Source organism: Oncorhynchus mykiss, chromosome Y (genome assembly GCF_013265735.2).
Source record: "Oncorhynchus mykiss isolate Arlee chromosome Y, USDA_OmykA_1.1, whole genome shotgun sequence".
In the NCBI taxonomy this organism is placed as follows: Eukaryota; Metazoa; Chordata; class Actinopteri; order Salmoniformes; family Salmonidae; genus Oncorhynchus; species Oncorhynchus mykiss.
In genome coordinates this window covers 32845944-32861402 of record NC_048593.1, presented here as the reverse complement: position 1 = coordinate 32861402, position 15459 = coordinate 32845944, and the positions used below count along the sequence as shown (strand labels likewise).

At 42.0% G+C, this 15459-nt stretch overlaps 2 protein-coding genes across 2 annotated transcripts in view; both read right to left on the bottom strand.

The window, feature by feature from the left end:
* LOC110510101 (GDNF family receptor alpha-4) overlaps positions 1–1366 on the bottom strand; it is a 32900-nt gene extending 31534 nt beyond the window's left edge. Inside the window, exon 1 of the mRNA XM_021591432.2 lies at positions 813–1366. Coding sequence (XP_021447107.1) covers positions 813–864 — 52 coding nt within the window. The 5' untranslated portion in view covers positions 865–1366. The remainder of the gene's footprint in view (positions 1–812) is intronic.
* A 2940-nt stretch (positions 1367–4306) lies between these two features.
* On the bottom strand, positions 4307–9980 carry LOC110510100 (M-phase inducer phosphatase 1-B). Its single transcript, XM_036967415.1, has 15 exons — positions 9599–9980; positions 9207–9323; positions 8878–8963; positions 8426–8468; positions 8078–8105; positions 7916–7981; positions 7185–7373; positions 6841–6924; positions 6551–6751; positions 6065–6160; positions 5911–5973; positions 5718–5816; positions 5472–5605; positions 5226–5337; positions 4307–5123 (listed from the first exon to the last, which is right to left on the bottom strand). The coding sequence occupies exons 1-15, from the start codon at positions 9673–9675 to the stop codon at positions 4983–4985; spliced, it is 1536 nt and encodes a 511-aa protein (XP_036823310.1). The 5' UTR covers positions 9676–9980; the 3' UTR covers positions 4307–4982.
* Positions 9981–15459: the final 5479 nt, after the last annotated feature.

Sequence of the window (15459 nt, the reverse complement as noted above, 5' to 3'; positions counted from 1 at the left end):
CAGGTACAGAGTCTTGGTATGAAAGATGACGTTTTATAGGACCAGCAATAAAATATATAGCTCATTTGTCACCAATAGAAAGAGGGGACACATACATGAGTTTCCTAGACATGGAATATGCTAAATTAAAATGGGCACAATAGTGAATGGAATTTTGTATAGGCATCATGAACTTGAAACTAAGGACAACACTTTATGCAATTCTTAAGTGACTTGCAATAAAAACATTTAAAAAACATGTAACACTTATCCATATTGCTCCTAAAAAGAGTACAAATTATAAAGCTTATTGATAAACTGGGCTTAAATTAAATTGATGGGCTTAATTAAATTGATATTGGTTTAGCTAAGACTAATAATCGGCCTAGCCTACTGTAAATTATTCATATCGTCTTACTATAAAGGATTGTCAATACTCTAGCCAGGCCTGCATTGTTAAAAAGTCAAGTAAAACCATTGTAGCCTATTTAACTTTTTGTCTCATCCAATGAGTGCTTTCTGAACCATTGACCTGCTATATTTGGAAATAGAAGCACCGCAATTATGATCTCTGGAGATCCCTTAGAAAAAAGAAGTCCCCTGACCGACTGTCCGTCGGTTGAACCCCTATATTCGAAAGTGACAGACAACCAGAAATGGTGTTAAAGGCTTTTACAGCGTAACAGTTTAGGAGAGACTGGATTTTCTCAACGAGGTGCACATTGAAGTGCAAAATGCGCTGGGTAATTTTTAATCAATTCAGAATACACAAGTGCAAGATGGAGAAAAAAAAAAAATACTATTTGTGGATGAGTGTGTCGAATTTCGCTTACCATGACTGAGGACATTCATAAGTATTCCAAGGACAATCATCATGCACGGCATCAGGTAAGATAGGTCGGGAGTTGGGGACTTCGTAGAGGTACTTGGTCCTCGCGCTCACTGACCCACCGCCTGCAACATCCAGCCACACCGCGTTTGTCCCAGGATCGACTGAAACAAGGTAGCCGATACTTGCAAATGTGTGACAATTCCTAAACCTGGACTCGCAGGAATGCAGTGATTGCAGTTGTCACGTGTTTTTTTTTTAAGAGAGGGTGGCAGTAAAATAAATTACATGTATATTTTGATTAGCCTGCAGTGGTCAAGAATACTCAAAAACCCGTGCAAGCGTTCCGTGGTCTTGTGTCTCCACCAATTTAGAAAAATGTCCCTCCAAAGTTTCTAGAAGCTGTCAAGCGACACAGAGGCCAGTCCACTTGAATTCGTTTTGAATAATTATCAATTGCACTTATGTCGCCTTGCGTCGTCCGTCCGTAGTTGCGGTTGCAAGAGTTGAAAATAGATTAGTCAGACTGCATGGCGCATCTCAAACATCAAGCAGTGTTGTGATTGGCCCCCAAGTAAATGTAATACACAGACAGAAAAAGTGTGAATAGCCATACCCCGATGTGCAGCTTGGTCTCATAGACTAGACGTAATATAGTAAATGTAAATCCGGGACAATCAAATTTGTATGATAAGTTACATTTGGTATGGTTGCATGAGACAGATTGTCACTTAAGGCAAAAACTAAAGTAGAGTTGTTGGTCAAGGTGGGCGTATAACAGGGACATCTAGCAACCCAAAGGTTGGGAGTTTGAATCTCACCAGACAACTTTAGCATTTTATCAACTACTTCTACTTTGTAGCTACTTTTCAACTACTTAGCATGTTAGCTAACCCTTCCCCTAATCCCAACTATTTTGGCCAATGGTGAAAAGTACTTAAGTAAAAAATACTTTAAAGTACTACTTAAGTCATTTTTTGGGATATCTGTACTTAATTATTGATATTTTTTACAACTTTTACTTTTACTCCACTACATTCCTAAAGAAAAGAATGTACAGTTTACTCCTTACATTTTCCTTGACACCCAAAAGTACTGGTAACATTTTGAATGCTTAGCAGGATAGGAAAATTGTCTAATTCATGCATTTATCAAGAGAACATCCCTGGTCATCCCTATTGCCTCTGATCTGGCAGATTCACTAAACACAAATTCACAAATGCTTTGTTTGTAAATTAGGTCTGAGTGTTGAAGTGTGCTATTCATGAATTTTTTTTTTTAAATCAAGAAAATCATGCCGTCTGGTTTGCTTAATAAGGAATTTGAAATTATTTATACTTTTACTTTTGAGACTTAAGTATATTTTAGCGATTACATTTACTTTTGTTCTGAAGTACATTTAAAACCAAATACTTTTACTCAAGTAGTATTTTACTGGGTGACTTTCACTTTTACTTGAGTCATTATCTTGAAGATACATTTCTTGTTAATCCAGCCGCTGTCAGATTTCAAAAAGGCTTTACGGCGAAAGCAAACCATGCTATTATCTGAGGATAGCACCCCATAAAACAAAGACAATCATAATTCAACCCACCAGGCACGACACGAAACTCAGAAATAAAGATAGAATTCATGCCTTACCTTTGACGAGCTTCTTGTTGGCACTCCAATATGTCCTATAAACATCACAAATGGTCCTTTTGTTCAATTCATTCCGTTGTTATATATATATCCAAAATGTCAATTTATATGGCACGTTTGATCCATAAAAACACTGGTTCCAACTCGCGCCACATGACTACAAAATATCTCATAAGTTACCTGTAATCGTTGTCCATTGCTGTGGCTCAGAGTATTGAATCCAACAGCTTCAATGACTGGGGACGGGGACGGGACGACGACACATCACCAAATTCACTACGAATGCATTACATAGTATGAAGAAACAAGACTCAGAGCCACAGCTCTATACTACTTGCCAAACAGAGAACCGAGACGATATATTCATTTTTGAGATGTGATTGACATGGGGTATGGGAGATTCCATGGGTGGTTTTTGACCATTTCTTTGGATTCTTCTGGACTGTCTAACTCATTGTTAGAAAAAAAGTGTGGTCCAAATCAGATGTTAGGTACTATAATATTTGAATATTATATGAATCCTATAAATTAAAAATGGCCAATTTGGGCACAATGAATTAGCTTAATTTATCAGAGAAAGTTATATTTCAACAAAAAAATGTTGCAGGAATGATAATCTTTATCGGTTTCTAACAGAAACAATTTCAGAACAATCTGAGATGAAGGGTGTGTAAATACTTTTTCTTGTGCTTTTTGAGGTGGAACTACCATACAGGATTAATCACACCACTGCCACCAATCAACTAGTGATTGAGGTGTAACAGCAAAGAGCAGGGCTTGAACCTCTTGGCAGAGGCCATAATAAAATCTTACATACATCTTACAATTATTACAAACATGATGTCCTTCTCTATTGAAATGTAATTAGACCCTGCAGAAAAAAAAAGAAAAAAATAGCAAATTGTAGTCAGCTATTAGGTTGGATTTCCTCTCACTGTTAGCAGTTGGGCTTTTCAACTGGGCTTCCTGCATATTGTGCTGATGGACAACTAATCTCTCCATCACCGCCACAGTAATAATGCCACTTTAATAAAATGGAATGAATCACTTCCCTTTCCCTACTGCTCCATTCTGGACTGCAGGGCATGTGGACCAGGGATTAAGCAACTCTCAAAATCCATTGGCTCAGTGGTACTCAGCTTGTATATTCCATACATTACACTATGCCAAAAAGCACTATTAGACAGACAGTCATGGTAGCCTTCAGGATGATTTTGTTGAGCAGGTGGCTTTTGAAAGCTGCATCTTGAGACCCCCAATTGGAAATAAAGGTTGATAACATGCGATTTCATAATTGACAATCCTTTCCACCAATATCCTCATCTCCCCACTCAACAAGGCCGTCCTCTGACTGCCTAGCCAGTTGTTGCTGCCAGTGACTTTTGGCAGCAATCAGAGATCGGAGTATGTAGGCAGCCCCATAGGTGGTATTAAAAACCCACAAAAAGTTCTGACTGCCAAAAGGCCCACCACTCCAACAGCCAGCACCACTTCATTCCTCCTGGGACAGGTCTGAAGTCTGAATCATGGCCATTCCCACCCTATCCGCTTTCAGCATAGCCAGATCCCACTTTCTGGGGCCTGTGAAATCCCACAGTTCCGGCATTACAGCTGCTGTGCAAAGAAGAGGGGGAGGAGCTTTTAACAGAGAGGGTCATAGAGTTAACCCAGCTGTGTTGGGGGAGGAATCACAGCTGCAAACTAGACACACCTGCAGCACTGGCAGGGAGGGATCAGGACTAAGCATATTCACACAACAAAGCTTCTTCAAAAATACCACTCAAGATTTTTCTCTATTATGTTATGGTTTCTATAGTCCAGGGACCATTTCATATGATACCCATTAAAATAGTTACATTTTGTTGTGTGTTTTTTTTAATTATAAATCATTGTTAATGCAGCAATTACATTTTCAACTACCTGACAATCAAAACATTAAAAACTGAGTTATTTAATTAACAAACATTAAACCTAAACTCCAAGGTCATTCACCCTGGTAAAAAAAAGAAGAAGTATTATTCAGAACAGTTAAAATAAAATCATGATTCATGATCCCCAATAATAATACAAATATATATCCATGATTGACACTGGAAATAATGCCACCCTTTCTGCTCTACAAGGTGGAAATGAAATTAAAACCATATCAAAAGCTGAAAAATGAAAGCCCTTAACCGGTGGACTCTACTGTAATTAAAAGATACTACAGTGAGATTAGTGGATTACATATCCTGTTCAACTGGCAGGCAGTAATGAATATGCATGGACAGTGTTGTTATTATTCATGGCCATCCAAAGAAAATAGACAAAACTAGGCAGCAGTGATCATATGCACAGTTTCCATGGCAGCATATGAAAAAGGTTATATTTGGAAAGCTATCAAACAACAAAAAGCCAATTTGTTATCACATATGTTCTTTTGACAAAGATAATTTAATTGACAATCTCTAGGCCACCGTTTTGACTCAGCTGTCCCTCTGAGTTGCTGTTCTTCTCCTGGCACCCCCCCCCCCCCCCCCCAAACATGACTGCCTCAGAGTTTGACGAGAGTATGAATGTGGTGGCGTCTGCGGCGCTCCTCGGCCAAGGCTCTGCTGTGTGTGCGGCACCGCAGAAGCTCCTCTCTGTGGTCCTCGTGGTGCATGGGGCAGTATGCCTGGGGCTCACAGTGCTCCTAACAGACACACAGACAGAGGAGACCAGGGGAGTGAGAAATAAACTGGCTACAGCCTAGCCCAACAGACCACAGTCCATTTCTGTATTGTCAGGTCCATACCTGGTGAGAGTGGTAGAAGTCTTTGTAGCCACCCTTGAGGACATAGAGCTCAGGGTAGTGCAGGGCTGGGTACTCATTCATACTGCGGTCCACACTCCGCAGGAGGTGACACCTACAGAGTGAGACGGACACTCATGAGGAAGGACTTAATCTCAAATGGAATACATGCAGAAAAGCCTAATTTCTGCTGATTTCACTCACACCACACACACACACACACACAACTGAAAGATCTGCATGTCTCACGTTCTGGGTGCTCTTTCAGAGGAGAATTCACAGTGCAGCACTAGCACAAGCCTCTTATCAGGAGAGTGGGCTTTTAGCCTCTGGGATAGCAATTGATCCACTGCCTTGTCTGTGTTGGGAAGGCTCAGCGCCCCCTGCAGGTGAAGTCAGGGATAACACTACCTCAGAAGAACACACTCAGTACCATCTCCCACATTGAGATAAAAAGTCAGAACTGTCCAGGGACTTATTCTGTTCATCTCTCACCTTAATGTGTCCTCCCTGATACTCATATGGGTAGCGGCAGTCCACCACAACAAAAGACTCAACCAAACAGCTGAACTTCCTTTCCAGAAGAGCACTCATCTGGGACAATGAGAGAATTGCGTTTTTTGTTGTTAATATAATTGCTCTTCCTGTAACATGCACTGTTTGGCACACTACATATCATTGGGCTTACTGTGTCAACCGTGATGTACTTCAAGCCTTGATGTCTCCCTGTCACAGTGGGTAGGGCATGCACCTAAAATGCAACAGTAATTTTAATTCACAGGACCATGTGATTGTGAAACTGTTTTTAGTGTGGATAACTAGTTGTAGTCTCAATATACTACCTTGCTGAAGTCTCCAATGAGTTCTGCATTGATCCCATCCCCACCCAGATGCTGCTCCACATCACACAAAGAGTGGGTCCTCTTATGCAGGTGGTGCTAGTGAGCAGAATACGAGTCAGAAAATAAACTACCTTCACAACCCTCCTTCCCCCACCCCTTCACAACCCTCCTTCCCCCACCCCTTCTACCTTCACAACCCTCCTACCTTCACAACCCCCCTCTACCTTCACAACCCTCCTACCTTCACAACCCTCCCTTCCCAACCCCCCTCTACCTTCACAACCCCCCCTTCCCAACCCCCCTCTACCTTCACAACCCCCACCCCTTCTACCTTCACAACCCCCACCCCTTCAAAACCCTCCTTCCCTCACCCCTACCTTCACAACCCCCCCCCCTCACCAACCCTCTTCCCTCCCTCCCTCCCACTGCTTTCACAACCCTCCTCCCCTACCAATATACAGCGTAGCACTCCTGACCCACCCTTACCTTCCTATCATTGTTGATTCCAGCCCCTTGGTCTCCCTCTCCCACCTCCTCTGAGACGGAGGAGAAGGTGCAGTGTCGTTTGAGTGGCCGGGGGTTGGCTGGGGAGGGGGAGGTGGAGGTGCGTTTCAGTGGACGTGCCAACCGCTCTGGCATGGAAGGGGATCGGAAGAGACGGCGTCCCCCCTGGCGACACACTGAAACCTAGTGAAGGTACATGTCCTGTTACTCCTCGCACCCAAGTTAAGTTCAAACCAACTGCAAGTTTGTGGATGTGAGAAGAGGAGACTTACAGAGGAGAGATCAACTTCCTGGTTCATGAGGGGTTCAGACAGCAACTGTGCCATGCTACATGACATGGCAACAGCAATAGAACCCTGGGGGAGAGAATGGACATGAGGAAAGGGCAGGGCAGTGGAGATATTCAAAATAAAGAAAGGAGTCATGTTGTAAGACAGAAAAAAAACATAAGTAGTAGTAGGAAGCATTAAAGATGTAGCAACCGAGATTGAACCGTGCATTGAATACAGGAGCAGGAGTCACACTGGTGCAGACCTCGCTGCATGAACCGTTCAGTGACATGGATTAACAGAATGGGACAAGAGGTAAAGACGTCCGTCTATGAGACCCAAATCACCTCATCAGCTTCCTGCTCCAGGATTTCCATGAATCCATCTGCATCCCCTGGGGAGTGCTGGGTTCGGGAGGGAGGTGCAGGGAAGATGGGGCTCCCCAGGGCACAGGGCTCACCGTCACCTTGGAGCTGGGAGTCTGGAGCAGGCAGCAAACACTCTGGCTTGCCCTGCGCTCTCTGCCCCGGGGCCACCTAAACATAAAAATAAAAAAACACAGCAATGCAGTAATTGTAATTCAGGTGAGAGAGAGAGTATGCGTTGAGTAAGTCCTCAAAAAACACATCCAATTCTCTGTTACATGCAACAAGAGGTAGTCTCTAGAAAGACAGGTTGCCTCCCACAATGTTACCAATGAATGTTCCCACATAGTGCTGTTGCTCTAGGTCTGGAAGTCACATGGCTATACAAGAGCAAGAAGTGAAGAAAATTGAGCAATCACATACTGTCATCTAGTGGCCATAATTGAATAAGCCACAAAGAGCTGTCACTAGACACTTTTTATTTAACTATGCAAGTCCGTTAAGAACAAATTCTTATTTACAATGACAGCCTACCGGGGAAGAGTGGGTTAACTGCCTAGTTCAAAAATCTTGTACAGTATATGCCCTTGAGAGGTGCAATCACTGATGGCACAATTGAAATAGGGTATTGTAGTAGAAGAAACTGGACAGCATTTGCATGTGAATATAAGCTAATCATAAATAACCCTGAATGTGAAAATACATCCGCTCACATTCTCCTTGTTACTGAATGGACGTTCACTGGGGTGAAGCTTTGGACTGCTACACAGCAATCTGGGCTAAGAGACAGAAGAAAGAGTGTGTTAATTAAACTCACACTGAGATAATCATACAAAACCCATTGATATGGAAAGTAAATCTAGTCTGTTCTTTACCAGGAAGGACTGCAACGTCTTCATGCGACTGTTCCAGGGAACAAAGGAGAACATTACTTTGGATGATGCAGGTAGCAACACAGTACCACTGTCATCCACAGGGCCCATGGGGAGCAGGTACTCATCCCTCCACAAATGATAACAATTATATTTGTGTTTCCAGAATGTTTGGAGCAGAATGTTTGCAATGCCAGGTTTGTGGGTTCAACTCCCGGGGCCACCCATACGTAAAATATGTGCATGCATGACTAAGTCACTTTGGATAAAAGTGTCTGCTAAATGGCATTTTTATTTTAAACACAGGCTTCAAGTTAGTGTTCTTGAAGGTGAGAGGAATAAGCCTGGTACCTTGGTGCAGGAGAGTCCAAGGCCACTGGAGAAGTAGGCTTGTCTGCAAACCAGCAGGAAATAATGTGCAAATAAAAATGGTGAGGACGGAGTGAAAACAATATGTTGCGATGAGCTCAAAAATGCAATGACAATCAAAGACAAACAAAAGTTTAAAAGCAGTGTCAGCTGAAATTAAAAATGGTGCAAAAAGTAGCTGAAACTGAAAAGCCTCTGCGACAGTACCTAGCTAAATTGGTGGAGAGAATATGCATTGCACACCAGCATAGATAAAATAGTCACACTGAACTTCTACCCAGTCAAGAGGAGCCTGGTTCCTCCCAAGGTTTCTACCTTGGGAGTTTTGCCTTGCCATTGTCACCTCTGATTTTTCTTTGGGGTGTCCCCCTGGGTTGTTTTGTTGTTGTTGTTGTGACTGAATATACCTACAGTATGTAAAAAGCATTGCTCACCTTTGTGTGGTGATCCCTGTGCAGCAGCATCGTCTACACTCCCAGTGCTGAGGTTGGACAGGTCCAGACATCTCCGAGGAGTGTCACTGAGTAATGCATAAGATACACATGGGTAAATATAGTAGTATAAAGGCCATGGGTGTGGTTTATTTCTGCAAGGCATTTTGGACTCTCAATCCTTGCCTAATCTTATTCACAATCCATGTAAACATGGCACATGATCATTGGAGAGTACGAGTGTCCGGTAGCTTTTCCCTCGAGTGTCAGATAGCCACCCACACTTGAAATCAGTTAGCCAACTAATGTAGTTCGAGGATAATAGCTTTTACCCTGTGTGAAAGGCGCGGAGTCCCGTAAAGCAGTTGGCGAGTTCTGACATTGGGGAGGCATGGTAGTCCGGTGAGTGAGGGCCAGGCATAGATAAACTGTAACCATCCATTGGTAGGCTTCGTGAGAGGGGGGAAACACATTATGTTGTTAGCTAAATATTTTCATTAGAGCAGGAGCAGACCTACATCAGTTAAACGTAGATAGATACTGAGTGATGTAGTTAGCTACCGTTAGCTAGCTAGCTACTGTAGATTTATGTTGCTAACTAGCTAGAGATTATTAGCGCGCTACTATAGCTTACTCATCATGACACAATTATTACATAAAACGTTAGTTATGTTATATAACCAAAAATGATACATAATATAATATATTTAGCTAAATAACTTACGATTCAACAATATCCGTAGCTAAAGAGAGTAGACAAATGGATTTTAAATGTGTCACCAAAGAAACAACCAATGGCATGGCATCAAACGTCACTTCCGTGTTGCCGACTCATCGATTTGTCAGTGAAAATCACTCATCATCATCAAATCAAAAATGTGTCAAGCAAAAAGTTTTACAATGTAATGTTATAAGCTAATGGTAAAAATATGCATAGGCCATTTCAGGCAGTGCTGTCCAATCTCCAAAAGGTGCAGTCTTGTGTTTGTTAGAGACTGTCACAAAAGAAGCAATAGACTCTCATTCTATACTGAACCAAAATATAAATGCAACATGTAGTGTTGGTCCCATGTTTCATGAGCTGAAATAAAATATCCCAGAAATGTTCCATATGAACAACAACAAAAAGCTTATTTTTCTCAAATTCTGCAAGCGAATTTGTTTACATCCCTGTTAGTGAGCATTTCTCCTTTTCCAAGATAATCCATCCGCCTGACAGGTGTGGCATATCAAGAAGCTGATTAACCAGCATTAATCATTACTCAGGTGCACCTTGTGCTGGGAACAATAAAAAGCCACTTTAAAATGTGCAGTTTTGTCCCACAACACAATGCCCCAGATATATCAAGTTTTGAGGGAGCATGCAATTGGCATGCAGACAGCAGGAATGTACACTGGAGCTGTTACCAGAGATTTGAATGTTCATTAACTACCATAAGCAGCCTCCAATGTAATTTTAGAGATTTCGGCAGTACGTCTAACCGGCCTCACAACCGCAGACCACGTGTAATCACGCCAGCCCAGTACCTCCACATCCGACTTCTTCACCTAATCGTCTGAGACCAGCCACCCGGGCAGCTGATGAAATTGTGGTTTTGCACAACTGAAGAATTTCTACACAAACTGTCAGAAACCGTCTCAGGGAAGATCATCTGCGTTATCATCTTCTTCACCAGAGTCTTGACCTGACTGCAGTTCGGCGTTGTAACCGACTTCAGTGGGCAAATGCTCACCTTCGATGGCTTCTGGCATGCTGGAGAAGTGTGCTCTTCATGGATGAATCCTGGTTGCATTTTATTGATGGCAATATGAATGCACAGAGATATCGTGACAAGATCCTGAGGCCCATTGTCGTGACATTCATCTGCCGCCATCAGCTCATGTTTCAGCATGATAATGCCTGGCCCCATGTCACAAGGATCTGTACACAATTCCTGGAAGCTGAACATGTCCCAGTTCTTCCATGGCCTGCATACTCACCAGACATGTCACCCATTGAGCATGTTTGGTATGCTCTGAATCTACGTGTACGACAGTGTGTTCCAGTTCCCGCCAATATCCAGCAACTTCCCACAGCCAAAAGGAGTGGGACACCATTCCACAGGCCACAATCAACAGCCTGATCAACTCTATGTGAAGGAGATGTGTCGCGCTGCATGAGTCAAATGGTGGTCACACCAGATAACTGGTTTTCTAATCCACGCACCTACCATTTTTTAAGGCATCTGTGACCAACAGATGCATATCTGTAATCTCAGTCATGTGAAATCCATAGATTAGAGGCTAATTCATGTATTTCAGTTGATTGATTTCCTTATATGAACTGTAACTCTGTAAAATATTTGAAACTGTCACATGAAACTGTTGCATTTATATTTTTGTTCAGTGTAATTCTGTTGGTAGAAATCTCTACATCAAGGATGAGCAACTTTGATGGGGGTGGGGGCCACGAAAATCCTACATATTTTGCCATGGGATGTAGAGAAAATGTTGCTATTTATAAGCTACAGTGTAGTGTGCTGCAATTCCACACATTTTTCCACATTTGCCATCAAAAGGGGAGCACGGACCACCAGCCGCACATCCCTACTCTAAACTCTAGCAGGAAGGAAAGGTTCAGGTAGGGCTAGAGTCTGGTCCTCAAATCCAATTAAATTGAATTTGTCAAATACTTCGTAAACAACAAGTGTAGACTAACAGTGAAATGCTAACTTATGGGTCCTTTTTCAACAATGCAGAGTTAAAGATACAAACATTTAAAAAATAGAAATAATGACAAGGAATAAATACACAGTGAATAACGAATAACACTGACGAGTAAAACATAACATGACTATATACAGGGAGTACCAGTACAGAGTTGATGTGCAGGGGTACGAGGTAATAACATGACTATATACAGGGAGTACCAGTACAAAGTTGATGTTCAGGGGTATGATGTAATAACATGGCTATATACAGGGAGTACCAGTACAAAGTTGATGTTCAGGGGTATGATGTAATAACATGACTATATACAGGCAGTAGCCATACCAAGCGGTGATGCAGCTAGTCAAGATGATCTCAATAGTGCAGTTGTAGAACTTTTTAAGGATTTGAGGGCCCATGCCAAATCTTTTCAGCCTCCTGAGGTTGGAAGAGACGCTGTCGTGCCCTCTTCACAACTGTGTGGGTGTGTGCGGACCATGTTAATTCCTTATTTATGTGGACACCGAGGAACTTGAAGCTCTCTACTTGCTCCACTACAGCCCCATTGATGTGGATGGGAGTGTGCTCGCCCCTCCGTTTTGTGTAGTCCACAATCAACTCCTTTATCTTGCTGACTTTGAGGGAGAGGTTGTTGTCCTGGCCTCCTCCCTATAGGCTGTCTCATCATCATCATCATCTGTGAGCAGTCCTACCACTGTTGTGTGGTCAGCAAACTTGATGATGCATTATTGGTGGGTCTTAGGGGGCCTTGTCTGCCCTACTGTATCTTCTTGCCCATCCAAATAAAATATTGAAATATTGATAATTTATTTGACCGCGCCAACAGAAAGACGCATCAATCTTAGTTTAAGTATCCGACCGAGCGAAACAGCGCCCCTCTGTCTCAGTATGTGTAGACCATATCTGTCCAGAACAAGTCAGTTGAATGAGCCGTTGATTTCCATAGGCGGGCACGCTTTTCACTTTTTTTGTTGATGGGTGTTGTAGTAAAGACCAGGCAGCTCGTGAATTTCAAGTTTGGAGAAGTTTACAATTTATCCTACCATTTCTAACAATCTGAGTGCCAGTTATGATTATTTTTATATATGCATTTTCATGGAACAACTTCATTTCAATAATACAATTTACCTTTTTCAAAATTGTTGTCACGTGGTTAATAATACAAATCTGAAGTAAAATATTAAAATCTCTAAGTTAAAATGAATCTAAGGCAAGAGCACCAACCTCTGCTATATGGACACATTGATACACTGTGATCAATCTTCAACTAAAGCCTAAAGCCGACAAAATAAAAACAGTATAAAATACCCTGATGAAAAGTCTCTTTCAATCACATTCATCTCTCTACTCCACCTGTCTGACTTCCTTTATATCTTTCTTGACTTGAGCTATTGCTAGTGAAGTGCAACATTGTTTTAAATCATCAACTGGGTCCAGCCTGAATTTGTCACTATAGCGAACTTGCAACATTGTATCAACTAGCCTATTCCGGGCACTCTGAGTTTCTCACACCAGTGAGCTCAGGACAGCTGTTCTTTTTAGGAAGTTTTCGCTGGATATATGGAATCATCAGATCAATATATTTTGCTCTTTCACACCGAGGCTTGGTGTTGGAAAGATTTTTCAAATACTGAGGAACTAACATTGCCAATGGATGTAAAAAACAAACATACTTTGTTGATTTACTGTGTGAGGTGAAGAAAACATTATTGAGAAGCTCATCTTATTAGTGGTGGACATGGGGAGTTATGACAACCAGAAATCAAACATTGCCTCATACTAGTACATGGGAGTATGGCTAGATGGTACAATGTCCTTCTCTCAGTGTAACGGATGTGAAACGGCTAGCTAGTTAGTGGTGTTGTGCGCTAAATAGCGTTTCAATCGGTGACGTCACTTGCTCCGAGACCTTGAACTAGTGGTTCCCCTGGCTTTTGTGGAGCGATGGGTGACGATGCTTCGTGGGTGACTGTTGTTGATGTGTGCAGAGGGTCCCTGGTTCGCGCCTGGGTATGTGCGAGTGGACGGTCTAAAGTTATACTGTTACATCAGCACTAAGGTTAAATCTAGACTTGGTTTCCTCTATCGTAGAGGAAGGGGTCAAACTAACCCTGATTGAAATGACTACCATGCTAGATTACGGAGACGTAATTTATAGATCGGCAGGTAAGGGTGCTCTCGAGCGGCAAGATGTTCTTTACCATTCGGCTATCAGATTTGCCACCAATGCTCCTTATAGGACACATCACTCCACTCTATACTGGTCATCTCTGTATACCCATCGCAAGACCCACTGTTTGATGCTTATTTATACAATTATCTGAGATACCTACTGCAGCCTTCATCCACTACATACAACACCCGTTCTGTCAGTCGCATTCTGTTAAAGGTCCCCAAAACACACACAACCCTGGGTCACCCCTCTTTTCAGTTTGCTGCAGCTAGCAACTGGAACGAGCTGCAAAAAACACTCAAACTGGACAGTTTTATCTCTTCATTCAAAGACTCAATCATGCACACTCTTACTAACACTTGTGGCTGCTTTGTGTGATGTATTGTTGTCTCTACCTTCTTGCCCTTTGTGCTGTTATCTGTGCCCAATAGTGTGTGTACCATGTTTTGTGCTGCTACCATGTTGTGCACCTGCCATGTTGTGTTGCTACTGTGTTGTTGTCATGTGTTGCTGCCGTGCTGTGTTGTTGTCTTAGTCTCTCTTTATGTAGTGTTGTGGTGTCTCTCTTGTCATGATGTGTGTTTTGTCCTTTTTTCTTCTTTTTTTTTATCCCAGCCCCGGTCCCGGCAGGTGGCCTTTGCCTTTTGGTAGGCCTTCATTGTAAATAATAATTTGTTTTGAATAATAGTTAAATAAGAATCACATAATAAAAATGGCAATTTCCCTACTTTTGTATGCAGCAGGCCTACTTCTGTGCGTGCTCAGGCGCACACACTCCCTCAACATTATCAGAACAGAGAAACCAGACATTGTTAAAGCATTCCAGCAAGGGAAACGGCGCCCTTCTGTCTCAGTATGTGTAGACAACGTATCTGATGCTGTCTGGACCAAAAGAGTCAGAATTGGAAAAGATAGTTAGCGGGTGATCAGTGCACTGTCAGGATGCTGGATTGACCTAAACTAAATGGATGTTTCGCCAAAATTATATAATTACTCCTGTCTAAATAAAATCATTCAAAATACTTGACATGGGAGGATGACTTAGCCAACACTCCCGACCTCAATAATCACCAAACCTCAGTGGGAAAGACCAAAATATCATGAGTGCATTATAACTGCAGTATTGCTGCAAATACTGCGTCCACAATAACACTTTTTTTTACTGCAGTTTCAAAACTAGCTTTTTGTATGGGATATATCCAGTGGAAACGTCATAAAAAACACATGTCTGTCCTGAGCTCACTGACACAGGAGACTCTGAGCACCCGGAATAGGCTTGTTGATAAAAATGTCAAATTTGCTAGCGACAGCTTCCGGCAAACCCAGTGAATATTTATTACAATGTTGCACTTCACTAGCAATAGCTCAAGTTAAGACAGATGGAAAGGGAAGTAGACAGGCAGAGTCGAGAGATGAATGAAAGAACCAGAATATTTTCTACTGTTTTTATTTGTTGGCTTTAGGCCTTTGTATTTTACTTAGTTGACCATATATGTTATAGCCCTACTGCTGCATTGGCCATAGGCTATCTCTGAGTTATATTCTTTTATTTCTTTAGCCAACAATGGTCACAGTGTATCAATGTGTCCATATTAGGCTGGTTCTCTCGGCTTAGTTGAATTTTAACTTTTTGATTTTTATCATTTGACTTCAGATTTATATGATTAACCACGTGACAACGATTTTGAAACATTATTATTGAA

Excerpts from the sequence above, each read along its gene's own strand:
- LOC110510100 (XM_036967415.1), bottom strand. The coding sequence starts at position 9,675 with ATGCCATTGGTTGTTTCTTTGGTGACACATTTAAAATCCATTTGTCTA. Across the intron at positions 8,964-9,206 it reads CTCCGCGCCTTTCACACAGG|TGACACTCCTCGGAGATGTC; the intron begins GTAAAAGCTATT and ends TGCATTACTCAG. Across the intron at positions 6,925-7,184 it reads TGGAGCAGGAAGCTGATGAG|GGTTCTATTGCTGTTGCCAT; the intron begins GTGATTTGGGTC and ends TCTCTCCCCCAG.